The sequence below is a fragment of the Squalius cephalus genome (assembly GCF_949319135.1).
Source record: "Squalius cephalus genome assembly, chromosome: 13".
NCBI classification, from domain to species: domain Eukaryota; kingdom Metazoa; phylum Chordata; class Actinopteri; order Cypriniformes; family Leuciscidae; genus Squalius; species Squalius cephalus.
In genome coordinates this window covers 12,580,901-12,607,946 of record NC_137134.1, presented here as the reverse complement: position 1 = coordinate 12,607,946, position 27,046 = coordinate 12,580,901, and the positions used below count along the sequence as shown (strand labels likewise).

The window sequence follows — 27,046 nt, the reverse complement described above, 5'->3', positions numbered from 1 at the left end:
ATAGATGAAAATAAAGGGTTACTGGAAAAGAAGGCAATAAGCGAAAGTGTACTTGATAAGGATTTTACATTATCTGAGCTTAGGAAAGCGTTAAGTAGGGTTAGGAACACTTCACCAGGGAAAGATGATATATGTTATAAAATGGTTAAAGAAATCGATGACGTAGCTAAACATGTCATTTTAAGTCTATAATAAGATTTGGGAACAAGGAAGATTGCCTTTATATTGGAAACATTCTGTAGTGGTTCCTATATTGGAAAACCAGGAAAGGATAAGACTGAAGTTAAAAGTTATAGACCAATAGCATTAACATCCAATTTATGTAAGCTTATGGAAAAGATGATCACTAGAGACTAGTATATGAAATTGAAAAAAGAGATATTGTCTCCCCACACCAGAGCGGGTTTCGTAGTGGACGTACTACAATGGACCCTGTTGTATGTTTAGAAAATGAAATAAGGAAAGCACAAGTCAATAAAGAATCAGTTTTAGCAACATTCTTTGATATAGAGAAAGCATATGATATGCTATGGAAAGCGGGGCTATTAATTAAGCTGAATAAGATGGGTATTGGTGGCAAGATGTTTAACTGGATTAGAGACTTAGGATTGAAAGGATAGAACAATAGAAGTAAGAGTTGGGGTTAACTTCTCGAACATCTGTTCAATAGAAAATGGAACACCTCAGGGAAGTGTATGCAGTCCAGTACTGTTTAACATTATGCTTAATGATGTTTTCAATACAATAGATGACATTATAATCAATAGAGCATTATATGCTGATGATGGAGCTTTGTGGATAACAGGACGCAATATTGACAATATTAGAACTAAGATGCAACTAGCTACCAACAAGGTAGAAAAATGGGCATGTGAGTGGGGTTTTCATTTGTCTGTAGAGAAGACTCAATTTATTTGTTTTTCAAAGAAAAGTATAAGTCCCACACTAGAGCTTAAGTTATAATCAGTCTTTAAAGCAAGTTAATATTATTAGGTATTTGGGAGTGTGGTTTGATGTCAAGTTAACATTTAAGGAACACATTCAGAAAATAATTGAGAAGTGCAAAAAGGGCATTAATGTTTTGAAATGTTTATCAGGATACAATTGGGGAGATTCAGGGATGTCCCTTAAAATAATTTATATTGCACTGATAAGATCGGTTTTGGATTATGGATGTATTGTGTATCTTTCAGCATCTAAGACATTGCTTAATGAACTCAATAGAATGCAGGCTAAAAGTCTGAGGATATGTTGTGGAGCATTTAGAGCCTCTTTCATACCAGCGTTGCAAGTACAAACAGGAGAAATGCCTTTAATCCTCAGACGTCTTAAATTGAGTATGGCGTACTGGATTAATTTAAATGGACATGATGCAGAAATGCAGAAATAAGAAGAAAGTTCTTAATGAGTGTTGGGAGTATGGTAGATCCCAGACTTGTAGCTTTGGTTGGGATGGTAACAAACTAGAAAATCAATTGGAAATAGATTATATAATTTGTAGCAAGACTGTACCCCTGGTAACAACTCCACCTTGGTTGTTTTATTCCCCTATGGTGAACATGGAAACCAAAGATATATATATATATATATATATATATATATATATATATATGTATATATATATATATATATATATATATATATATATATATATATATATATGTATATATATATATATATATATATATATGTATATATATATATGTATATATATATATATATATATATATATATATATATATATATATGGATGAGTGTATCAGAATGTAGAGCAGTATTTAGAAAGTAGGTATTGTAATACAATACAGGTTTATACAGATGCATCTAAAGATTCAGAGGGTAAAACAGGTATTGCAGCTTACATCCCTGATTATAAAATCTCTATCAAAAAAAGAACATCAGATCATCTGTCCATATTTGCAGCTGAAATGACAGCCATTTATATTGCCTTGCAGTGGATAGAAGATGTTAGGCCCCCTAAAGCAGTTATTTGTTCTGATTCTATGTCATCTCTCACATCCATTCAAAACGGACAATCATCATTCCGACAGGATTTATTGAATGAAATTAACAATATCATATTTGCAATTATTCAACAGGGAATATCAATCCAGTTTGTATGGGTTCCTGCCCATAAAGGAGTTGATGGTAACAAGGAAGCAGACAAGCTGGCAAAAGAGGCAACCAAAGAAGAGGAAGTTCAATTAAACATTCCACTCAGTAAATCAGAAGTTACGGTACACATTAAACACAAAGTTAACATAATATGGCAAGCTGAATGGGATAAGGAGAAGAAATGTAGACACTTATACAATATATAAAAAGATATCTCAAGTAGCAAACATAGTTTTCTATTATATATATAATTGTGGAATCTGTCCAATATGTATGGCGGCATAATATTGTCAATAATCGCGAGAGGAAATGAGATCCTCGCGAGAGGAAATGAGATCCGCGCGCGCACAAGCGAAAGCCGCATGCGCGCACATTATTTTTGCGCGCAGAATTTCTCTGCTCGCGCGAGCAGGATTGTAACCCGCGAGGAGAAAACAGTATATAGAACCGACATTGAACGCTCCGAGCGAGCGAGCGTAAATAATCAAACCAGTGGAAGCCTGCAGTGCATGAAACTGCTGTATCTAACCTACCTTATTCATGCAATATCTATTCAGTCAGTACAGTGGCCTACACTTTAGTAATGTTTCTGTTTAACGTTAACGCTTCTTCCTGTTACCTGTCCCTGACCCCTCAGGCAGCGCGCCCACTCGCAAAGCAGACAGCCGCGCCTCTGCTACCGCGGGCATGTTTCCACATTCGAATATTCATTTTCACCTTCGAATTTCTGTTTTTTAAAACTATTTGAATATATATTCGAATTTAGAATATTCATTGACGTTGACAGCCCTAATACTCATGGGAGTTGTAGCGACATAGTTATTTCAGATGCCTTTTGAAAAGACTACAGTTATTCAACCCGCCAAAGTGGCTAGTTGGAGTGACTATGTTACCCGCCACGAGCAAAATCCACCCGCATTTGGCGGGTGTTAATGTCAAGCCCTGTATATATATATATATATATATATATATATATATACACTCACCTAAAGGATTATTAGGAACACCTGTTCAATTTCTCATTAATGCAATTATCTAATCAACCAATCACATGGCAGTTGCTTCAATGCATTTAGGGGTGTGGTCCTGGTCAAGATAATCTCCTGAACTCCAAACTGAATGTCAGAATGGGAAAGAAAGGTGATTTAAGCAATTTTGAGCGTGGCATGGTTGTTGGTGCCAGACGGGCCGGTCTGAGTATTTCATAATCTGCTCAGTTACTGGGATTTTCACGCACAACCATTTCTAGGGTTTTACAAAGAATGGTGTGAAAAGGGAAAAACATCCAGTATGCGGCAGTCCTGTGGGCGAAAATGCCTTGTTGATGCTAGAGGTCAGAGGAGAATGGGCCGACTGATTCAAGCTGATAGAAGAGCAACTTTGACTGAAATAACCACTCGTTACAACCGAGGTATGCAGCAAAGCATTTGTGAAGCCACAACATGTACAACCTTGAGGTGGATGGGCTACAACAGCAGAAGACCCCACCGGGTACCACTCATCTCCACTACAAATAGGAAAAAGAGGCTACAATTTGCACGAGCTCACAAAAATTGGACAGTTGAAGACTGGAAAAATGTTGCCTGGTCTGATGAGTCTCGATTTCTGTTGAGACATTCAGATGGTAGAGTCAGAATTTGGCGTAAACAGAATGAGAACATGGATCCATCATGCCTTGTTACCACTGTGCAGGCTGGTGGTGGTGGTGTAATGGTGTGGGGGATGTTTTCTTGGCACACTTTAGGCCCCTTAGTGCCAATTGGGCATCGTTTAAATGCCACGGCCTTCCTGAGCATTGTTTCTGACCATGTCCATCCCTTTATGACCACCATGTCCTCTGATGGCTACTTCCAGCAGGATAATGCACCATGTCACAAAGCTCGAATCATTTCAAATTGGTTTCTTGAACATGACAATGAGTTCACTGTACTAAAATGGCCCCCACAGTCACCAGATCTCAACCCAATAGAGCATCTTTGGGATGTGGTGGAACGGGAGCTTCGTGCCCTGGATGTGCATCCCACAAATCTCCATCAACTGCAAGATGCTATCCTATCAATATGGGCCAACATTTCTAAAGAATGCTTTCAGCACCTTGTTGAATCAATGCCACGTAGAATTAAGGCAGTTCTGAAGGCGAAAGGGGGTCAAACACAGTATTAGTATGGTGTTCCTAATAATCCTTTAGGTGAGTGTATATATATATATATATACTATACTTGTATATATATATATATATATATATATATATATATATATATATATATATATATATAGTTCAAAACCATATTAGACTTGTATTCTAATTCTTAAGTTAAATGATTTTGCATGGTAATTTCTCATTGTACCCCTTTATTAAAAACACACTACTTGCTAATTTTCTATTGTGCCCCTAAAGTTACTGAAAGCACTCATTTATTTCAACAGAGGAGCATAGGTGCTCCTTGGGGTTAAAGTAAGCGTCAAGCCGTTAGCATTTATGTTTAATGCCATATTTATTATGTTGACGAATAACATGTGACTTCTATTAATTAAGGCATGGGAAAAGAAAAAGGATGACTGAACATGTCCCCTTCCTTCGAGATGTTTGCCTTCTTTCATCTCCCAGAGACTGCACGGTTCCAAGGTCCAGCAGTAAAACACTATTAGCAGAGCAAGGGCATATAGTGTCTGCTGTGCAGTTTCAAAAGGAGTGGACTGCACAGGAGATCCTGCAACACCTGGCAACCATATTCAATTCAAAACTGAAGAGTAGCATAGATAACATCCAAATCCTATCAGCACTCCATCAAATCACTTAACTGTCAAATCTAAAATTGATAAAAGTAAATAGTAGATAAATAGAACACTTTGAACAAAATGTATGGGTGTATCAATTTGTAGATGTTTGATTATTTGAAAATAATGTTGAAAAGTATTTATAAAATTATAATCATGTGCTATTTCTTTAGAATCACAATAATGATGGCCACCTACACCAAGTTGGTCAAACCAGTGTTGGAGGCAGGTAGAAGTCTTGATGGTGCAGTGTTATGCAAACTTTTTAAAGATAAGACCATCTACCTTCTGCCGTCAATTGATCTCATAGATGAAAAAGAGACAACAGATGATGTAAGTTAAATAAATGAACCTAAACATAATCTATACTATAGTGTATTGTCAAGGACCGCAAACCTTTTTTCATTTCACTTTTAATAGGTGTCCCATACATTTTTCTGTGAAGTCACAGTGGGGAAAAAATGGGAAGTATGTAATTTCTTCAACTCCAATGGCACCGAACTAATTGCAAAAAGTTTTCCATAACATTGTCAAATGTCATGCTCCCACCCCAAACTAATGCTACTGGTGAGCCAATTTAGATATTTTTGGGCTGTTAGGATCGCACAGATAAAAAGCAATGTTGAAAGCAACTTTTGAGCCAAAGTGTGTTCACTTTGTGGAAATTGGCAGATTACTACTTCATTTATCATTGTCTGTCCACATTAAGCTGGGATTGGACAATGTATTTTAAAGGGATAGTTTGCATTAAAATTAAATTCTGTCATCATACTCACCCTCCAGTTGTTTCAAACCTGTATGAGTTTCTTTCTTCTGCTGAACACAAAGGAAGATATTTTCCCCATTGGGTCCAGTTAACTGTTTGGTTACTGACACTCTTCAAAATATCTTCCTTTGTGTTCAAGAGAATGATGACAGAATTTCATTTTAATGTAAACTATCCCTTAAACATAAATTACATACTTCACATTAAATAATTAAAATAAAATCTTTTGATTTATTTTCTACTCTGATAAAAATCCTTATTTTTATTTATATATTATTAAAAATGCCTTATTTTTTCCATTTACTTTTTTAAAAGGACACTGCCAATGAAATGCTAGATGCTGCTTGCAGTTCTGTAACTGACCATGGCACCATCGTTACTTGTGAAGAGCAGTCAGATGCAGACATCCTTCTAAACGATGATGATCCCTCTTTTGCATCATGTTCCATTGCTATGATCCCTTCCAGCTCTGTTGAGATGAATCAGATGATGTCAAATTATGATACACGTCCTCAAGCCTCTGGTTCTCAGTTGAATGAGGGAAGTTCAATGAGTCTTACCAACACTGTCATCATTGATATTTGTGAGGAGCAGACAGATGCATTCATTCTTTTAAATGATGATGATCCATCCGTTGCCTCATCTTCCATTGCCATGATCCCTGCCAGCTCTGTTGTGATGTCAAATGATGATGCAGACCAAGCCTCTGGTTCTCAGCTAAATGAGGGAAGTTCTAGGAGTCTAATGGACAGCAACAGGTAAAAATCCAAAACATCTTTGACTTTGGTAAACTATTTCAGTTGTACTTTATAGAAGTTCTCTCTATAATATTTTATTGATGAAAGTGTTGTGCTAAGGCTCAGACTTCGTCAAAGGAAAGGTAAGAATTCTGTTTTTCTAACAGTTCAGTAGTGCTATTTCGGTCATGGCAACCCATGCACATAGTAGCCTATGCTTGCTTTTAATGTTAAATTAACAGTGGTTTATGAATGTTTATGCTTTAATAACAAATAATTCATCACCATCATTACAGGTGTTTTATTTACCTTACTTGTGAGCATCACCAATTCACAGCAGGCTACAGCAAACATTACCCTATTCTCTTCTAGTTGGCTTGGCGGTGGAAGAGAGGCCCATTGATAGTATGAATAGTAGACAGGCCAGAATCACCCTGTTCTTGGCAGAGCTCCTGAGAAAAGAGATGTAAAAATATATTGAGATGGTTTTTAGTACTTACTTGTACTGCAAATATAATTCTTAAGGACATCAAAAGGGACTCCAGGCCATTGAATTGCAGCCATTGTTACACCTCGGGTGTGCATTATTTTTCTAATAATTCAACGACCTGGAGTCAATTATTTCCGTAAAAGACAATTCAATTCAGTATTCGTCCCCTGAGACACTGGTTTTCGGGGTGCATGTTTTGAATGTTTGCGTTCATGGAACTTCTTGACTTGAACACGTCCTGTAATAATGTAGAGAATCACTAGTTATACAAAATTCAGGTAACAGTTCATGTTTTACTTACAATTTAGTTTTAATCCAAATAACACGTGCTGAGTGAATGATCAGCAATCAAGAGCATTCAACAGAGGTTCTTTCTCTCTCGTCAGTTAACATAAATCGGAGCAGAGCATAATTACCTCAATGGATCAAGTCCAGATCGAACTTCCCGACCAAAAAATTTTGTGGGCGGGGTTTGGGCTGGCACCCAGGCTAGCCCTGTAGTAGAATAGTAAATTATTTTATATTTATTTTATAATAAATATAATTATAATAATTGTGTTATTACATTATTCTGTTACTTTACTGTTATACTTGTTTTTCCTGTATAATGATGTGTTCCAACTGTATAGCTTCTTACATTTTTCAACAGAGACATTACAGGGATTATTGATAAGCTGGCAGAGGGAATTGATGAGAGCAGAGCTTCCTATTTTAATATAAGTAGAAGACATATGTGGGAAAGTGCAAGACTCACCATGTCCATGAAGTCATTCTGCCCATCGAAGAGGATCGATGTGAAATTTATGGATGACCTGGGTGCAAATGAGGAAGCAATAGATTCTGGTGGGCCAAGGAAGGAGTTCCTCACTCTGCTTATGGAGAACCTTAAGCAGGGGGCATTATTTGTTGGTCCTGATGAAGCCAAATTCCTGAATTTCACCAGTAGATGTAAATAAGCACTTTATATACCTAAATATATCCATGCACTGACACAATCAAATATATTTGAAGAAGTCTTGATATTTGTTTAGAATAAATGATAATCAGTATTCAATAATCTGTCTAAATACTTGTTTTTCAGCCATGCAGAATGATGATTTCTTCTTTGCTGGGGTTGCCATTGCCCTCTCCATTGTGCATGGGGGACCAGGACCACAGTTTATTTCACCAAGCCTCTTCAAAGCACTGACAACTAACCCTGAGGGCACTGTCATTGCTGTTGAAGAAGTTACAGATCCGATGCTGTGCAAAGAGTAAGGTTTTAGTACAAAATACAATAGTATTAATCCTTTAAATATTCTCTTAATATTCTGTTGTTACGTTGTCAGTTGGCTTCCGGGGATTATGATGCCTTCACAAATATTGAGTCCATCATAGATATGGCTGGGACTTTTGCCGTCATCAAGGACCATCAAACAGCCAGGAAGGTTGCCTTAGACACTGCACACTGGTACTGTCTTGGTCACAACCGGTCTGCCTTTGAAAGGTGTGCATTACTGGACACTATTCATATTGTGGATTATATTTTACAATGCATTTTATAATTTGTAAGTATATAAGTGTATATTAAATTACTTGCATAACTGCATATTTAAAATTAGGTGCCATCACTTGACTATGGCTTGTACTCAAGTTGGTAATTCTTCGATTATATCTCATCAGATTCAAAGAAGGTTTGAAAACCCTGGGGGTTCTGGAGGCAATGCAGGAAAATCCAACTTCCTTTTCAACGGTGATGTGCCATCAACCTCAACAGTTCACTTACTGCAGCTTCTCTTCATTGATGGAGCCTGAACTGAATCTGCCAGGTTCTTCCAAAAGGAACACAGAAAACCTTGTTGTATCTTTCTGGAGAAACCTGTTGCTTGAAATTGAAGGTAAAGTCATTTTTATGTCCTAAGAAATGTCCTTTAAAATGCATATTAGTCAGGTGCATATATGGCTTGACCCAAAAAAAATTCTAACAAAAAGTTGTTTGAGTAAACCCATTCAAATTATTTTATTTAATGCCATGTCAGCATTTAAAGCTATTTTCATGGCAAAAATTAAATTACAAAAATACAAATATTTAAATACAATTAAAAAAAGCAAGTCATATTATACAAGATTTTTTAAAGCAACATGATAAAAAAAAAAGAATAAAAAAAAAACCTTTTCAGGCATAATCTAACTAAATATGTTCCAGTTACTTTCTTTTGTTTTGTTTTGTTTTTGTGTTTGTTTCTTATTGAAGCGCGTACCTCCCCCTTTTTGCACCAACTCTGTAAGAAATGAATTTAGAAATTCTGCATTTCTCAGCCACATGTAAGGGTGCGTTAAATCCTAAATGTTATGTCCACTTTAACCCATCCCCTGAGGCGGGTGAGAAACAGCACCGCGAATTGGGCTGAAGGCAAAATAAGCTGTTATTTGTGCTTTGTGTAATGTCAAGTTCAAAGTTTCATTAAACAAAATAATTCTACAGTAAAAAAATTAAATAAAAATAAAATATTAGTAGCTCTACTAGATAATGTCCACTTAAAAGCACCCTCTGAGGCGGCAGAGAAACAGCACTGCGAATTGGGCTGAAGGCATGCTCTAGTCGGATTTAACGCACCCAGAAATTTTATTTTCATAATACAAGGTAACATCCTTTAAAGTAAAGCAATAATTAATATTCATCAGATTAAATATAAAATCTGCCAAATCAGTCCAAAACTGGTTCACGACATTACAGTCAAAAAATAAGTGAGTCAGTATCTCTTTCTCATTATTACAAAAACAGCACATATCATCAATATAAGAGAATCTTGATATTAAAGATTTAGAAGGATAAATGGTATGTAGAATTTTGAAGTGTATTTCTTTTATTTTATTATTAATACAGTATTTGAAAGGAATTAACAAAGCTCTTCTCCAGTCAATATTTTCAATCTTAGAGTTCCAGAAAAAAATTCCCTCTAGGAGATATTTTGTTTTGTTTTTGGAAAATATTACAAATATGTTTGTTTTTGCTTTTTTTCTCAAATAACTCAACACCTTCTAAAATTACATTTGGGTTTGTCACAGATAAAGAATTGTAACAAATATGACATTTGACAAGTTGACGAAGTGTTACAGGAATAGCTTTAATAACTGAATTAAATTCCCTAAACTGTACGGGAAAATTGTAAGTTGACATGAATTGTTCGTAAGTTAAAAGATTCCCAGAATTGTCAAACATTTTTATAAGATGATTAATGTCTCTGTTGAACCAATTTGTTAAAAACAAGGATTTATTTGAAACAGTTATATTTCCAATATTCCAAATTAGTGCTGCACGATTAATCGTATCGCAATCGCGATCGTGATGTCAAGCCTACGCGATTATATGACGCAAAATGCTGCGATTTTATATTAAATAAACAAATTAGCGCTGTTAACGCAATTAACGCAGCATCTGTTAATTTTTGGCAGGGCCGGCCCTGACCAATTTGCTGCCCTAGGCAAGATTTTACCTGGTGCCCCATGCATCACAGCCCATTTCACCCCGTCATTGTGTTCATGATTATTTAGCCTATATATATATATATATATATATATATATATATATATATATATATATATATATATATATATATATATATAAATATATGGGCCATTCTACCGAATTGGTGCAAAGTCAAAGTTGAAAACATCTTGAATTTTTTTTTTTCCACAAATTTTGCATGTATGCAAATTGTATAATATCCAAGGTATGCTTTTTTAGTAATTGTGCAGTTAATTCTCATATTGTATTTTCAGAAAATGCTGGAATATGTTCCTTCTCCCCAAATTTGTCACTACCGAAACACAATATTAAATAATTTATTAAGAAGGCTTATAATGACCTATTAAGATTTTGTTTACATCTACCTTATAAATATATATTTTTCTATTTTTAAAAAATATTTTTACAGGTTAAATCAATAAAGATTATAATTTTAATAATATTTTAAGTGTAATTTATGAGATTTGTTGTATTTTGAACCCAATCTTTCTTTGTAGAAGGCATAAAGTGTATCGTACTGATTTCAAAGTTAAGGATTCATTAGTTTGAATATGCATTGAACCAAATACTATCATAACATCTTAGCTGATAATTCAATATACTTTATTTTTGACAAAACATCCCATGTTACGGTAGTGACTGCACATTTTTGGTAGTGACAGTAATGTTTTGGTAGTGACCACAATACTTAGTTTGCCATGGCTGAATCAGACTGTCCACATTTTATGTTAATATAAATAAATAACTATGATGCACATATGCAGTCAGCAGAGGTGGGAGTAAGTCACACATGTGCAAGTCACAAGTAAGTCTCAAGTCTTAACCTTCAAGTCTCAAGCAAGTCCAAGTCAATTTTGTGAAAAGCAAGTCAAGTCAAGTCAAGTCACTGCTTTATGTCAAGCAAGTCAAGTCAAGTCGTAGCTTGGGTCACAAGTCACTGGCAAGTCATACAAACGTTTGATGATTTCACAGAATTTATATATTAAAATAAGTTAAAACTACATAAGTTGTGGACTATGGTTTTATTTGCAACATTTTTTTTAAATATGCATTTCCACATACAGCTGAGTGGTTAAAAATCTAAAAAAGAAATAAAATTTCAACCTACATAGCCTAAAATGTAAATGTAACTGAAATTAGGCCAACATTAAAGCATGAAAAATAAATATGCCTCAAACACTACAGAAGACCATTAAAAGGTATTAAACAATTCACAATTCAAGTATAATGGTTCCTATGCCACCAAATGGCATTCTTCAAACTGGCATCCCCTTTATGGAACATGAACACATCCTTAACAACAAGTTAGATCTTTCCTTTTTAACAAAAGAATAACAAGAAAAAAACAGTAATAATTGAATTGACACAAAACTTACACCTGTCAATCAGGTGGATTGACTATTGTACATTATTAATCTGTGTGAGTGAGTGATTTATTAATATTTGTGAATGATGTGTGTGCATGTGTATGAGTGAAAGGTGTATTGTTTGCATGTCCATGTTGTGTTTGACTTTGTGTGTGTGTGTGTGTGTGTGTGTGTGTGTGTGTGTGTGTGTGTGTGTGTGTGTGTGTGTGTGTGTGTGAGAGAGAGAGAGAGAGAGAGAGGTGATTTGATTGAGTGTGATTGATTCATTAATATTTGTGAGTGAATGTGTGTGCGTGTGTATGAGTGAAGAGTGTATTGTTTGTTTGCATGTGTGCATGGTTGTGCTTGCAAGTTTGAATTTTTGTTTTGTTTATTTGTGTATGCATGGTTCGGTTCGAAAGTCTGTATGTTTTTTTTCTTTGTGTGTAGGTGTCTTTTTACAATCTTTTATGTGCATCCCCAAAAACTATCCAATTATTAGACACTGTACACATGCTATTATGCTATTAAAGGACAACTCCGGCGCAAAATGAACCTGGGGTGTAATAACACATGGGAACCGAGTCTACCGTTCTCTGGGATTTGTTTTCATGATAATCGAATGTAAAGAGTTTTATCTCTAAAAACTGATTAGCTTATAACGCTAGTATATGGGGCATAGAGTAAGTAAAAGTAAATCGCTAGTTAATACCACTAACAAGGCTCAAAATAGCCCCACACTAACACGGTAGCATAATGATGGTGCTTGTTATAGGCCTAGTGGTATTAACTAGCGATTTCTTTTTACTTACTCTATGCCCCATATACTAGCGTTATAAGCTAATCAGTTTTTAGAGATAAAACTCTTTACATTCGATTATCATGAAAACAAATCCCAGAGAACGGTAGACTCTGTACCAATGTGTTATTAATTAGGCCGATTATTAAATTACAGTTAAATTACAGTTACAGTTTTTATATTTCTTTTAACATTCAAGTCAACCCTGGAATAGCAGTCTATATTGGTAGCATATAACTAGACAGTACAAAGGGATGTATGCAGGTAAGAAAAACTGGAATATGGCATATTTTAACATATTTTAACCTGATTTTAATTTTCAAGAATTTTTTTGTTTTTTGCTGTGCTTTTGTATGTAAGGGATTATTCAGATCATAAAAAAATCATTAATCCAAGGCACTCGAATATTATTAAAAATATATAGAAAGCCTTTATTTCATCATGGCTTTAATATTTTAAAATCAGGTGACAAGTAGCTAACTTACTTGCACACCTATGCGTTGCGGCTAATGAGCCTTCGTCAGGGTGTGTGACCAAAGCCCCTTTCACACAGAGATTCCGGAAAATACACGGATAAAGTGACCTGAGATTTGACTCGGGTTAGTTTGATTTAGGTTCATTCACACTGCCAGTGATTTTCCGGAATCAGAGAGTGCGTTCACACACAACCCGTAAAAATCCCATAAAGACACATGACATCGATGTGACTTTAATGTCTCAGCAGCGTCTTAAGTTTGCTTATGAGCTGCGATTTCTCTCTCGAGAAACCACGCTAGTGCATTTTTTCTCTCTGATTCGATCATAAACTTGCGCATTACATACCGTTTCACAGCTGGCGAACGATCCCGCGCTTCAGCGTCATCGGCTTTTGTTTACACAGCGCGCGTTCCTGCTGCGTCACGTGATTGTTGCGGTGCGTTCAAATACAGATATTTATTTTTAAAAAGACAAGTTATTTCGAGTTATTTCGAGTCATTTACCTCAAGTCCGAGTCAAGTCTCAAGTCATGAATATCAAGTCAAAGTCAAGTCAAGTCTTTTATTAATATTTGTCAAGCAAGTCTCAAGTCCTAAAATTTGCGACTTAAGTCTGACTCGAGTCAAGTCATATGACTCGAGTCCCCCATCTCTGGCAGTCAGTACATATAGCAGACACACATCTGACAGTAAATATCTTATAAGAACACCTAGAGCTATTCTATACTTTGGGTCTTGAGGTGCAAGTGAGAAGAGGTATGCTCAGATTTTTCTTCCTAAAAAAAACAACAACTTACAATGTAGACTGTTTCAGAACCACTTTGTTTTATTTTCACATTTTCAACATTTTGTTTATAAGTCATTCAGATAAATCTCCAGAACCACTGAACTGTGTGTGTGTGTGTGTGTGTGTGTGTGTGTGTGTGTGTGTGTGTACTGGTGTCTGATCACCCTCACTGGAAGTGCTAGGTGGTGTGGAAGCCCTGCAAAATGTCTCCACCTCTTTTTGTCTTTTCACCATCATCCTGTGTCTTTTCTGTCTTTTCCTCCATGCTTTTCTGACATGTCTTTGCTCCCTGTCAGATAATTCACTGATACTCTTCAACTTTCCTTCTTCCCTTCGTTTCTTATTTCTTTCTCTTTCTTTCCTTAAGTATTCCTCGTACTTCACTGGGTCTTCCCTCATCCTTTGTTTGTATTCTCTCTGTCTCTCTGTTGTAGTTTTTCTATTTTTTTTAGGCATGTTGGTGTTTTATGTCATTCTCCCTGTCAAGTTAATCATATAAATTAACATTACTGACAACAACCTTACACCTAAGCTAGTATCATGGACTGCAACCCCATGCAAAAATAATTGTAACCTCATCACATTACAGAATTTTAACAGAATCTTGCATACTAAAACACTACTAAAACATACTACAGTAGTAATTATTTGCATAACTGTACTAAAATGTAGTTTATTCCTCCAAATAAAGGATTATGTGTTCCCTTTTGTCACTACCAAAACAATAATGTCACAACCGATACTTCAAGAAAATGTTTCGGTTGTGACTGTTTTGGTAGTGACAATTTTAGATACTTTTGAGCCTAGCTCAAAGATGCTAATCAGCACATGGTTAGCAATCACTGGTCAGAACAGTTGAACACATATAACAACTACATTTTATGGAATAACATCCAAAAAAGTTTACTCAATAGCAGAAAAAATTAGTTTGGTATAAAGTTACAAACATATTTTTAGACTTTAGAACACATTTACCTCAAAATGATGGGATCAATCTATTTACCATATAGCACATGAGAGAGAGGGACAGGAATATTTCCTGATCAAAAATGTAATGTAGTCTCAGCCAATGGACTACAACATTCACTGTTTTGGTAGTGACATGAAAATGCAGGACACATTTTTTTTAGATAAAGTTCCATGATTTAAAAATAAAATATAAAATATATATATATTTTTTTACTTCATTTAAAAAAAAAAATAATTAAAAAAAAATTAAAACAAGAATGGAAAAATCTGCAAAAAACTTTTCAATATCATTTTCACAAGTTGAAATTTAGGGGTTAGGGTTTGGGACAGCCACCTCCTAATTGAAAGTAGCCCATAAATGATGATTTTATATATATATAAAGCTTACTGATATCTTACATATTATTGTGGGTTTCAATAGATAACTGAAGGATCTTAGTAAACATCTAAGACATGTGAATGTTCACGGTGCATTTTATGTAAACAACTCTAGTCGTAGTTGTAACTTTATATTTACAGTAGGCATAATTGTCATTGCGTATGTGTATGCAGCATGAGTCTTCTGTTCGTGAACAGTTAACTGCAAACATGCCCCTGCGGGGCCCATGCTGGCTTTTTGCGGGCACAGTGGGCTAGGGCCAGCCCACACCAAACCTAAACAGGCCAGTGCGGGCTTGCCCAGGCGAGGCCCACAGCTTTGGGCTCACCGCGGGCTATCTGTGAGCAGCCCACACTAGCGGGCTGCCCACATTAAGCCCATGATGGCCCATTGTGGGCCAGCCCATTCGGGCCCAGAGCAGCTTTTGTACCTTTGGGCCCATGCAGGTTTTGTTTAGGTAGCCCACTTTCATTACGTTTTGGCTGCTTTTTAAAATTTAATGTGAAATTCAATAAGACCTTCCATTTATAACTCTGCTTAGAAGGAATAAAAAGAAAAAATCTATTATTTGCATTGGATTGTGTCTACAAGACAACGCATGATCCCTTAAAAACTCTAAGAACAAATATAACTTTAAAAAGACTATTATTTTTTACTGGATATGATGTTTGTAATGTATAGTATTCTACCAGACACAGGATTTTTATTCTTGTCATCTTAATTTATTAAATCTCTTAGGGTATAAAAAGGATGTGCACATATTTTATTACAACTATTATAATCTGCCAAATATAGCACAGCGAGTGTTAGAATTAAACAAATTAAACAAATAATAATAATACATAGGTTATTTAGGCTATTCAAAACACTTTGCCCTTGTTGTTTAAATAAAGTTTAAATACGCTATCTACTGATTTGAAATCACAGAATAATTTGTCTAATGAAATATCTATTTGAGTATCTATTTTTCTATCATTAACTCGGCATTACAGTTTAAATTACATTAAATAAAATATTAATATATGCGTGTTAAAAGTATCCAATTCCGCGCATGCGTCGAACATCAACTACGTATTTGATTAATCAACGTCAGTGCTGCTGCAGCCTGCAGTCGTCGTCACTTGCCGCCTTCCTGCCTTCCTAACGGATGTTTCTGCCTTCACAGTGGAATTCTCCTGACTCTGAGGTGAGTTTTAATTGTAAATTGAGTATTATCTTTAACAGTAAATATTATCAGTAAATATTAGTGTGTGTGTTTTCTGCTATTATTATATTTCAGTACCTATTGTTTTTTTTGTTAATCCAGACCATGTTTTTGTCGAGTGACAACGGAGTAACGTTAGGTTGTCAGTTAGGTTGTCAATTAACTAACGTTAGTTTGCTTCTATAGGCTAAATATTGTCCTTTTCACCCCGTTTACCATATTATGTATGTTACCACGTGAGATTGTCACAGTAAACTGCTAAAGTCTAAGGAAAAAAAGTTCTTAAAGGGGGGGTGAATTGCTGTTTCATGCATACTGAGTTTTTTACACTGTTAAAGAGTTGGATTCCCATGCTAAACATGGACAAAGTTTCAAAAGTTAAGTTGTACATTTGAAGGAGTATTTTTGTTCCAAAAATACTCCTTCCGGTTTGTCACAAGTTTCGGAAAGTTTTTTTCGAGTATGGCTCTGTCTTACGTAAGATAGAGCGGAATTTCCTTATATGGGTCCTAAGGGCACTTCTCCGCGGCCGCGCGCGCACTCACAGACCAGAGAGAGAAGAGAGCGAAAGCAGTACGTTACCTCAAAGCGCTATGCTCGGCTTTTAGGGAAGTCAATGTCACCAAAGAAGTGGGTTTTTGGTTGGCAGGGCAAGACAACCCTGCACAGATTCCCAAAGAACCCAGCGTTAAGGGAATAGTGGATGGAGTTTGTTTTTTCGAAGCATCAACGGAGGTTGTGCACGACTCTTTGTTCCCTGCATTTCGACGATGATTGTTTTATAAACAAAGCCCAGATCGACTTATTTGCAGATCGTCTAATGCTTAAGGATCGAGCAGTCACGGTGAGTAAACTACTTCAAATGTCTCTCTATGTTGTTGTTAGATCAGTTAGCACAGCTATAGCACACCGCCCACACGGCCCGCCCCCAGCCGCTCGGTTTTTTCCGGAAAGACTCGGTACAACCAATCTTTCACCTCTAAATATAATAAAACTAAAGACGTTTTGGAGATATGAAGGATGCAATACTACTCTATAGGTACTCAAGATTAACAGGAGATTGAGTGAAAATGAGCATTTCACCCCCCCTTTAAGTTATAACTACGTTTGTCTAACGACTCTGCTCTGAGCACACGAATTTTGATCGTGGACAATTAAAATGGCTCCACGATCTGTTTTTAAAGAAATATCCTAGTATCGTGCTACAGTGCATTCAGTTGGTTATGTGATATGTCTATAGTGAAAGAGAGAATTTGAGAGAACACTACTATCGTAACCTCAGTTCCCTGAGAGTAGGGAACGAGTTTTCCTCGGTTTACTGAAGCCTATAATGTAAAACGCATTTTGCAGCTGCACAGCCATGTGCACAGCTAACAGTGAGTGTCTGGCTCACTCATTGGCTGTGCTGCGGCAACTGCACATCCAATGGCGCGGGCGCCTCTGACGTGTGCGCCAATGAGATCAACGCCAGAGCCGTTGAAAAACATCCCGCATTACACGTCAGAGCCCGCCAAGGGGGCGCGGCCTTAGTCCCCGAAAAACGCCATTTTAGCAGAAAACATTTGAGAGAAAACTGGATGTGTGGCTGTAGATAGAGCATACAGGTCTTAAAATGAGAGCATCCTAATATTAAACATGCTGCCACTTGTCCTTAAAGGGATAGTTCATCCAAAAATGTAAATTGTCATTATTTACTCACTGTAATGTTGTTTCAAACCTGTATTAATTTCTTTATTGTGCAGGACACAACATTTTGCAGAACACAAAATAAGATATTTTGAAGAATGTGGGTAACCAAACAGTTGCTGGTCCCCATTGACTTCCAATGTAGAAAAAACATATACTAGTCACTGTGGACCAGCAACTGTCTGGTTACCCACATTCTTCAAAATAACTTTTTTCAACAGAAGAAAATCATTAGGGTTTAAAACAACTTGAGAGAGTAAATGATAACAGATTTTTTGGGGTAACAGTTAACTATCCCTAATATAACAAAACACTCTTGACTAAGAACTTTAACACAGTAGCTTTATTAAGAATCATTGTATAATTTATACAGTGAAGTCAAGTGTTTTATTGTTATATTTGTATTAGTGTTATATTTAATTTTGTACTTGAATGCTACTGTTAAATACACCTAAGTTAGCTGAAAAAAATAAAGCACTGTTGATTACATTTGTATAATGTGTAGCCAGGGTTTTATAATTATAGAGGTCCCAAATTTGAGGTTTTTGGAGGGTTTTTAAGATATTAGAAGGCCAAAAAATGGATAAGAAATAGCTTCAAAACCATGTCAGTGTTTTGTCAATATCTGCCCTCTCATCTCCACCACTCTTTACAAGAATCGTGTATTTGACAGTTTAAAAAACAACAAAAAATATGAACGAAGTTACTCACAATGACAGCCAGTATGTGTGTGTGTGTGTGTGTGTGTTTGTACTTCAGGTAAGTGCACTCAGAAAACGATCTATTAGAAGTTTAAACATATAGCTTTAAAACATGTGGAAATAAAAACTTTAATGATGAAAGAACTATGAAAATAATAATTGACACGCAATATTATTATTATTATTTTGTCAGCTTTTGATGAATAGCCTATTCATGTTTTAAAGGAGAACTCATCTTCCACCAGCGAGCCGCCTTCAACCAGCGAGCCACCTTCCACCAGTGAGTCAACTTTCACCTGAGAGCCGCCTTCCACCTGAGAGCCGCCTTCAACCAGCGAGCCGCCTTCAACCAGCGAGCCACCTTCCACCAGTGAGTCAACTTTCACCTGAGAGCCGCCTTCCACCTGAGAGCCGCCTTCAACCAGCGAGCCGCCTTCCGCCAGCGAGCCAACTTTCACCTGAGAGCCGCCTTCCACCTGAGAGCCGCCTTCAACCAGCAAGCTGCCTTCAACCAGCGAGCCACCTTCCACCAGCGAGTCAACTTTCACCTGAGAGCCGCCTTCCACCTGAGAGCCGCCTTCAACCAGCGAGCCGCCTTCAACCAGCGAGCCACCTTTAACCAGCGAGCCGCCTTCCGCCAGCGAGCCACCTTCCACCAGCGAGTCAACTTTCACCTGAGAGCCGCCTTCCACCTGAGAGCCGCCTTCAACCAGCGAGCCACCTTCGAGCCACCTTCCACCAGCGAGTCAACTTTCACCTGAGAGCCGCCTTCCACCTGAGAGCCGCCTTCAACCAGCGAGCCACCTTCAACCAGCGAGCCGCCTTCCGCCAGCGAGCCAACTTTCACCTGAGAGCCGCCTTCCACCTGAGAGCCGCCTTCAACCAGCGAGCCGCCTTCAACCAGCGAGCCACCTTCCACCAGCGAGCCGCCTTCCACCTGAGAGCCGCCTTCCACCTGAGAGCCGCCTTCAACCAGCAAGCCACCTTCCACCAGCGAGTCAACTTTCACCTGAGAGCCGCCTTCCACCTGAGAGCCGCCTTCAACCAGCGAGCCACCTTCAACCAGCAAGCCACCTTCCACCAGCGAGCCACCTTCCACCAGCGAGCCACCTTCCACCAGCGAGCCACCTTCCACCAGCAAGTCAACTTACAACTTACAATACATTGATTTGAATTATTTTATTTTTGTATAGAGAATTTTTAGTCCCTTTCAGAGTGTTAAATTAGCTTTATTAACCTGTATTAACCTGAATTGAATGTTTTATATTTTGTAATTATCAAATACATTGATTTGAATTATTTTATATTTGTATAGAGAATTTTTAGTCCCTTTCAGAGTGTTAAATTAGCTTTATTAACCTGAATTGAATGTTTTATATTTTGTAATTATCAAATACATTGATTTGAATTATTTTATATTTGTATAGAGAATTTTTAGTCCCTTTCAGAGTGTTAAATTAGCTTTATTAACCTGTATTAACCTGAATTGAATGTTTTATATTTTGTAATTAATAAATACATTGATTTGAAATCCCTTTGACTACTGTACATTTTTTGACAATTCAGACATTAGTTATGTGGTGACTGCATCCATTTCAGATGTATAGAATACGTTATAGTAGCTGTAAAGCATTTATGAAACAGATTTATTGTTGTAGATTAATAGTGCGGGCCCTGTGTGGGCTTAGTGAGGGCTTCCTGGGGGCTAAGTGAGGGCTGCCCGTGCAGGGCCAGCGCTAAGGGGCCAACGTTTTGCCAATGAGCAAATTCTCATGGGCCCTGCGCTGGCAGCCCGCTGGGGGCCCTTAGGCTAGCCCTAAGTGGGCCCGTAAAGGGCCAGTGCTGGCTTGTTTGCATTCATTAATCTGACGCGTCCGTGCATTTAATTGCCATTGGCTCGTGTGATAGTAATATGGATCTTAGTAGTATTTTAAGTGATAATTGATTCTATAAACAACTATAAAAGATAAATTATAGTCTCTCCAGCTCCCTGCACCGGGCGTAATGCGAAACCGGAGTGTCTTAGCATACCCTTGCTGATCCGAAATCTAAAATGGCGGCCACGTGCAACTAGCGAATTGGTGATCCAACACCGGTTTTCACCTGTGGGTCACGGCTGAGCGCGTCTTCTCTACACCCTTTCACACAGCGCTTTGAACCCGGGAAATTGCCGGCAAATTGCCAGAGCGCCTTCTGTGTGAACGCAAACTCGACCCGGGATTGATGCCGGGATCGATGCCGTGTTGAGGACCTAGTAACATTGCCGTGTTCAGTCCCGGAACGCGCGCTGTGTGAACAAAAGCCGTAATAATGCCGTGTCGTAGTGATGACGCTGAAGCCGGGATCGTTCGCCATGTGAAACGGTACGTAATGTGCAGGTTTGTGATCGAATCAGAGAAAAAAAATGCACAAGCGTGGTTTCTCGAGAGAGAAATCGCAGCTCATAAGCAAATGTAGCGTTCGGGTTCAGAAACAGGGACACCAAATGAATAAACCAACTACGCCACCCTGGGGGCTTATTACCAGGGAATCGCCCTAAACAAATTAGAAGCACACAAGGCTCACAGGCTCGTATTGGTTGGAGTCAGGCATGAGACATGGGTGAAGGATACAAACAATAAAATAACTTTATTGATTAAAATGATACAAACAATAAAAAAATTTAAAAAAAGACAGTAATCAGAAAAAGGATATTCAAAATGGGACACTCCTGGCGACAGAAATTGGGAACGGCAGCCAAATTACTCCACCCAAGGGGCCTCCCTATTCTCCTAAAAGAAAAGAAACAAAGAAAACCACAAACACACGTGCACTCACACTGCACTCAGTCAAACACCTCCAGGTGGCACAGCAATCACTCCAAAATACCACCACCAAGATGAGGAGGGCTGCCGCCCTTAGTTTCCTTACCGCCCAGGCCTACAATAAAGAACACACATCAGACTCATACACCACAAAATAAAGAAAACAAAGGAAAAAACAAGAAATACACAAACAATTATTTGACCCAAATGCACAATGTTCGTCTCAAACCAGTATGATAACAAGCAGTCTCATCATGGACAGATACATTCCAGATGATCGTCACCTCACAACATTGTTGAATTTTACACGTTCACCACTTAGATCAGGGTACTCTCATGAGAACAATTGGATAACCGGATATCCTAGACAGCATCCGGAAAATACAGACCAGGTGTTTGTTTAACTCGTACCGGGCCACAAAGACCGCACTTGAGCCAAAAAGAAAGAATTAAACAAAACACATTCACATAATAATAAATAAACCAAAAAAAAGGAAAACTTAAAATCAAAACAATGAACAGTGATGACTAAGAATGAGCATCAAAAAAGCCACTTTATATACACTCTTTACATTCTGAGTACCCAATATCAAATCCCGGGCAATGAAAACATCCACACCAGTTCTCATGGAATGAAAGAGAAAAGTTAACGTTGTTAGTGCCGTTGAGATCGGAGATGTCGCAGTGACGCTAGTCAATAAGTCTACACAGCAGAGCAGCACGTAGTAAGTTTGTGGTCGCTCAGCAGTCGTATATCCGTGAAATCAAGCCAAACAGCAGCACGCAGTAAATTTGACGTCGCTCAGCATTCATATATCCGTGAAATCAAGCCAAACAGCAGCACGCAGTAAATTTGTGGTCGCTCAGCAGTTTATGTTGAACCGGACTTCTGATTAAAGCGTCCAGTGAATGACAATGATGACGAAACAACCCACCATGACCTTAAACAGGCATATGAAACACACCTGGATTGAAACAAAAAGAAAACTCACCAAGCAGACTTGAGTCGGACTGAGGCATTAAATATAAAAGGTTGAAAACATACCTGAACAGCACGTCAATAAAGAACCACGAAACTCATCCGCTTCTCTAGAAGCCCAGCAAACATGCTCCTTAGGGGCCCGAATGGGGCCCTTGCGGGCAGCCCACTGTGGGCCCAGATACCGGCGTGAAATGCGGGGCACATGTGGGCCCCACACTATGGGGCCCAGGTGGGGCCCCATCGGGACAGCCCAAAGTGTGGGCTGACTGTGGGCTGGCCCACACTAAGTAGAGTGGGCCCCCATTGGGGCCAGTTGTGGGCCCACAGCAAACCCCTTAGGGACCCGTGTGGGACTACTGTGGGCAGCCCACTGTGGGCCCAGATACCAGCGTAAAATGCGGGGCACATGTGGGCCCCACACTATAGGGCCCAGGTAGGGCCCCATCGGGACAGCCCAAAGTGTGGGCTGACTGTGGGCTGGCCCACACTAAGTAGAGTGGGCCCCCATTGGGACCAGTTGTGGGCCCACAGCAAGCCCACGCTGTGGGCAAAGTGTGGGTATACTGTGGGTACATTGGGTTAAGTGTGGGCATACTGTGGGAACACTGTAAAAAGTGTGGGCATACTGGGAAACGTGTGGGCATACTGTGGACAATGCAAAGATGTATTGTAATATACCTGTGGCCTTAACAAACAACAAGATTAGTTTGGTTGTACTTTGCATTTGCCACAATACATGCAAAATAATTGCACTTGTTGAAAGTTGAAGTAGTACATTATAAGTTATATGTTTCAAATAATTTCATTTATTCACAGTCATGTAAAAAAATAAAAAAATAAAAAAAATAATAATATATATATATATATATATACACACAATACATTACCGTTCAAAAGTTTGGGGTCAGTAATTTTTTTTAAATACTTTTGAAAGAAATCCCATCATCTTTTCAAAGCTGCATTTATTTAATAAATACATTAAAAAGAGCAATATTCTGAAATATTGTTGCAACTTAAAATAACTGTTTTCTGTTTTAATCTATTTTACAAGTAAGTAATTATTAAGTATTATTAAGTAATTATAATAAGTAATTATTCCTGGGATGTTAAAAAATGATGTTAATAATTTATTACAGTAGCCAGCATCCAGTCGTCAGCATGTAAATCGTGGAAAAAAAATCAGGAACGTTTGAACAGAACTGTCAAAAGAGCAGCATTTATTTTAAATAGATTTTGAGTCTTTTGTCTTCAGAGTCCTCAAGTCTTCTGGTTCTTCTGCTCCTTCCACCATCCCAGTCTCTTGCATTATGATTTAACAGGATCAGGATCAACCCCTTCGGATGCTGCGGCCTGGCTGTTTTTGTGTCAGTTTTTTCTCTAAAGTGAGAAAAAAACAACAATTGAAATGTTAACATAATTTTTTTTACAAAAAAACAAAAACAAGGGTTGTTCCAAGTGTAATTTATATATGACTGGAGAAACCTGAGAATAATTTGAGTTCCGGAAAAATAGTTACAGGTGTTTATTATTATTAAAAACAAATTTAGGCGGTGTTGTTGAAAGAGAAACATACCGAGAGTGAACCAACTGAGGGCATGATGAAATAAGAGCATGAGAACAATTTATTAAAATTATCAACACAACGTAAAGAATAATTTTGTCAACTTGTACTCACACTCATGTCATTCCAAACCTGCATGATTTCTTCTGTGGAAGATGATATTTTGAAAAATGACTCAAAAAGTCAATGGGATCCAATGGGATTTTCATTGTATGAACAAAACAGATTAAACATAATTCAAAATATCTTCTTTTGCATTCCACAGAAAAAAGTAAATAATACATGTTTGGAACAACATGAAGAACAAACCTTTTAATGTCTTTATCAATAAATCATTGATAGATTTAACTTGCAGCCTGAATATGTTATTTTTATTTAAAAAAAATAGAGGGAATGTGTCTGACGGTCAAACGAGTACTTACACAGAAAAAGAGTGACCTGTGCCTGAGTGGCTCTTTTGGGTTTATTATTTAGCTGTTTGAGACACATCACAATTAAGGAAAAAAGAGAGAAGACAACTGAATATTAGTCAAATATTACATAAATCTATACAAATAAAAATGATTATTTTTTCATCAGTGATTATTGACTAATTAATAGTTAATCTCTGGTCCTCGAAGTGCACTGTCTTGCAGTTTATGTTCAGACCTGATCAATCTCACTTGCTATTTTAACCAAAAGAGCTTGATTAGCTTGTCCAGGCGTGCTGGACCAGGGCTGGTGCTAAAGTCTGCAGGACAGTGGTCCTCAAGGGCCAGAGCTGAGGTCCCCTGCAAAATGTTCGGAACATGACTAGATCGATCACTTACAGCAGTGGTGTCCAGTCCTGGTCATGGAGGAGTTTAGCTCCAGCCTGTCTGTAGTGTCTGCTGATCCTGAAGACCTCGATCAACTGGTTCAGGTCTGCTTAACTGGGGTTGGAGCTCAATTCTGCAATCAGATTGCAATAAATACTGAAAAGAGAGAGGACAAACAACATTTCAAATACAGTATTTAATGTTGATCTTAACTTTAAGATTTCAAATACAGTATTTAATGTTGATCTTAACTTTAAGATTAATAAATGCTGTAGAAGTAATTGTTCACTAATTGTTGGTTCATGTTAACTAAAGCTAACAAAATGAAACCTTATTATAAAGTGTTACCATTTATTAATAATGAGAGAGTTGGCCATACGAGTATAAAATGAATTAATAGGAATCTTAAACTGGTTCAAACTAGGCTACTGTATTGTATATTCATGTTAATACTAGGCACAAATGGCATTATAGCACTCCTTTCATTTGCCCTCCAGGTGGGCGTTCCTATAATGGTGTGAGTCATGTGACGTCACGTGAAATCAATGAATTAACCGTCCAGTGAATATTTTTAAGTTAAATAAATTAGTTTACTTTCATTCACACATTTGGAAATTGTCAGCAAAACCTTTACAATACTATCAAAATCTCTCATATACTGTACACGTACAATGTGATTAAAAGCCTACATTACAGCACAAGTTAACCTGCCTCTAGCTAGTAACAGTTAGCTGCTAACTTAACGGATGAGATGCTAGCGGACTTTTCCTGAAGACACTAAATCATTTCTATAAAGTAAATATTCAACGGAAGCGTGTCATTTACATGAAAGAATGTGTCAGAAGCATTTGTATGTACTATTTGTGTAAGTTTGGGGACTAAACTTACCTGAAAGTAGTGAAAACAACAGTGAGAGACGGAGTTACTGCTTGTGTCAGTTGAGCTGTCGTCCCGTTTCCATGGTAACGGCCTCCGCTCCAGTTCAAATGCGGCTCGAATGTTCAGCGCGAGCGCCCATTAAAACACGTAAAAGTCACGCAGCATTTACATAAACATAGAATTGATAGAGGGAATTATTTGATAATCAGATAACATATCTTGAAAACTTTGGTTTGTTCCATTTGTTCCTATTTTAATAAAACCTGTTTAATTATAACCTCAGTGAGATCAATTATGCAACATAATAACTTAAAAATATCCATTAGGGAACGTTCTCTATAAGTTACTTTAAGGTTATTCAAAAAATAACCACCCTGCAACGTTCTGGGAACGTTATTTTATGGTTGCAAAATAATAACTTAAAAATAACCATTAGGAAACGTTCTCTATAAGTTATTTTTAGGTTATTTAAAAGTAACCACCCAGCAACGTTCTGGGAACACTATTTTATGGTTACATAAAAATAAAACCAAAAAAGAATGTTCCCCTAACGTTAGTATTTGGTTCCCAACAAAATAACCAAACGGGAACCAAAAACTAACGTTAGGGGAATGTTCTGTGTTAACTGGGTGGTCTGTCTGACTTTATCAGTCTGTCTGGGAACAGCTGCAACAAGCAAACAGGTAAAGATAGTACTTGTCTTGCTGTCTTGTTGACTGTGTGCAGTTTTAGTTAAGTATGGGATTGACTGTTGAATGAAATAACATTTATGACATTTTACAGGATCGTTGAAATAGTTTGATTAACCCTGAGCTTCTAATCTTAAAACAATGATTTAACTGTACTGTTATGGTGGGTTGCCCACAGTAAACCCTCATGGTGGCCCCACAGTGAAAAACAGCTATGGGCCCCGCATGGGCTAACCCACTGGGGGCCTGTGTGGGTTTTTCTGTGGGCAGTCCCACAGTGGGTTGCCCACAGTAAATCCTAATGGGGGCCCAAATGGGTAAAACTGCTATGGGCCCCACATGGGCTAACCCACTGGGGGCCCGTGTGGGTTTTCTGTGGGCAGTCCCACAGTGGGTTGCCCACAGTAAATCCTAATGGGGGCCCAAATGGGTAAAACTGCTATGGGCCCCGCATGGGCTAACCCACTGGGGGCCCGTGTGGGTTTTCTGTGGGCAGTCCCACAGTGGGTTGCCCACAGTAAATCCTAATGGGGGCCCAAATGGGCAAAACTGCTATGGGCCCCACATGGGCTAACCCACTGGGGGCCTGTGTG

The 27,046-nt window shown here is 37.9% G+C and overlaps 1 protein-coding gene and 1 long non-coding RNA gene across 4 annotated transcripts in view; one reads left to right on the top strand and one right to left on the bottom strand.

Annotated features, from left to right (window-relative positions):
- The first annotated feature begins 4,426 nt into the window (after positions 1 to 4,426).
- LOC307170444 (uncharacterized protein) overlaps positions 4,427 to 27,046 on the top strand; it is a 33,787-nt gene continuing 11,167 nt past the window's right edge. The window contains exons 1-6 of one of the 3 annotated variants that reach the window (XM_079891532.1): positions 4,427 to 5,226; positions 5,975 to 6,417; positions 7,536 to 7,834; positions 7,968 to 8,139; positions 8,215 to 8,433; positions 8,549 to 8,763. In XM_079891532.1, the coding sequence (XP_079747658.1) occupies positions 4,999 to 5,226; positions 5,975 to 6,417; positions 7,536 to 7,834; positions 7,968 to 8,139; positions 8,215 to 8,263 (1,191 nt within the window). In that variant the 5' untranslated portion in view covers positions 4,427 to 4,998 and the 3' untranslated portion in view covers positions 8,264 to 8,433; positions 8,549 to 8,763. Of the gene's footprint in view, positions 5,227 to 5,323; positions 5,461 to 5,974; positions 6,418 to 7,535; positions 7,835 to 7,967; positions 8,140 to 8,214; positions 8,434 to 8,548; positions 8,764 to 27,046 lie in introns of those variants that run through there. The other 2 variants (XM_079891531.1, XM_079891533.1) reach the window with 2 other exon arrangements.
- Positions 24,511 to 25,917, bottom strand: LOC307170301. The gene is made up of 3 exons (XR_013823339.1): positions 25,774 to 25,917; positions 24,898 to 24,945; positions 24,511 to 24,562 (listed from the first exon to the last, which is right to left on the bottom strand). It is a non-coding gene; the product is annotated as an uncharacterized lncRNA (long non-coding RNA).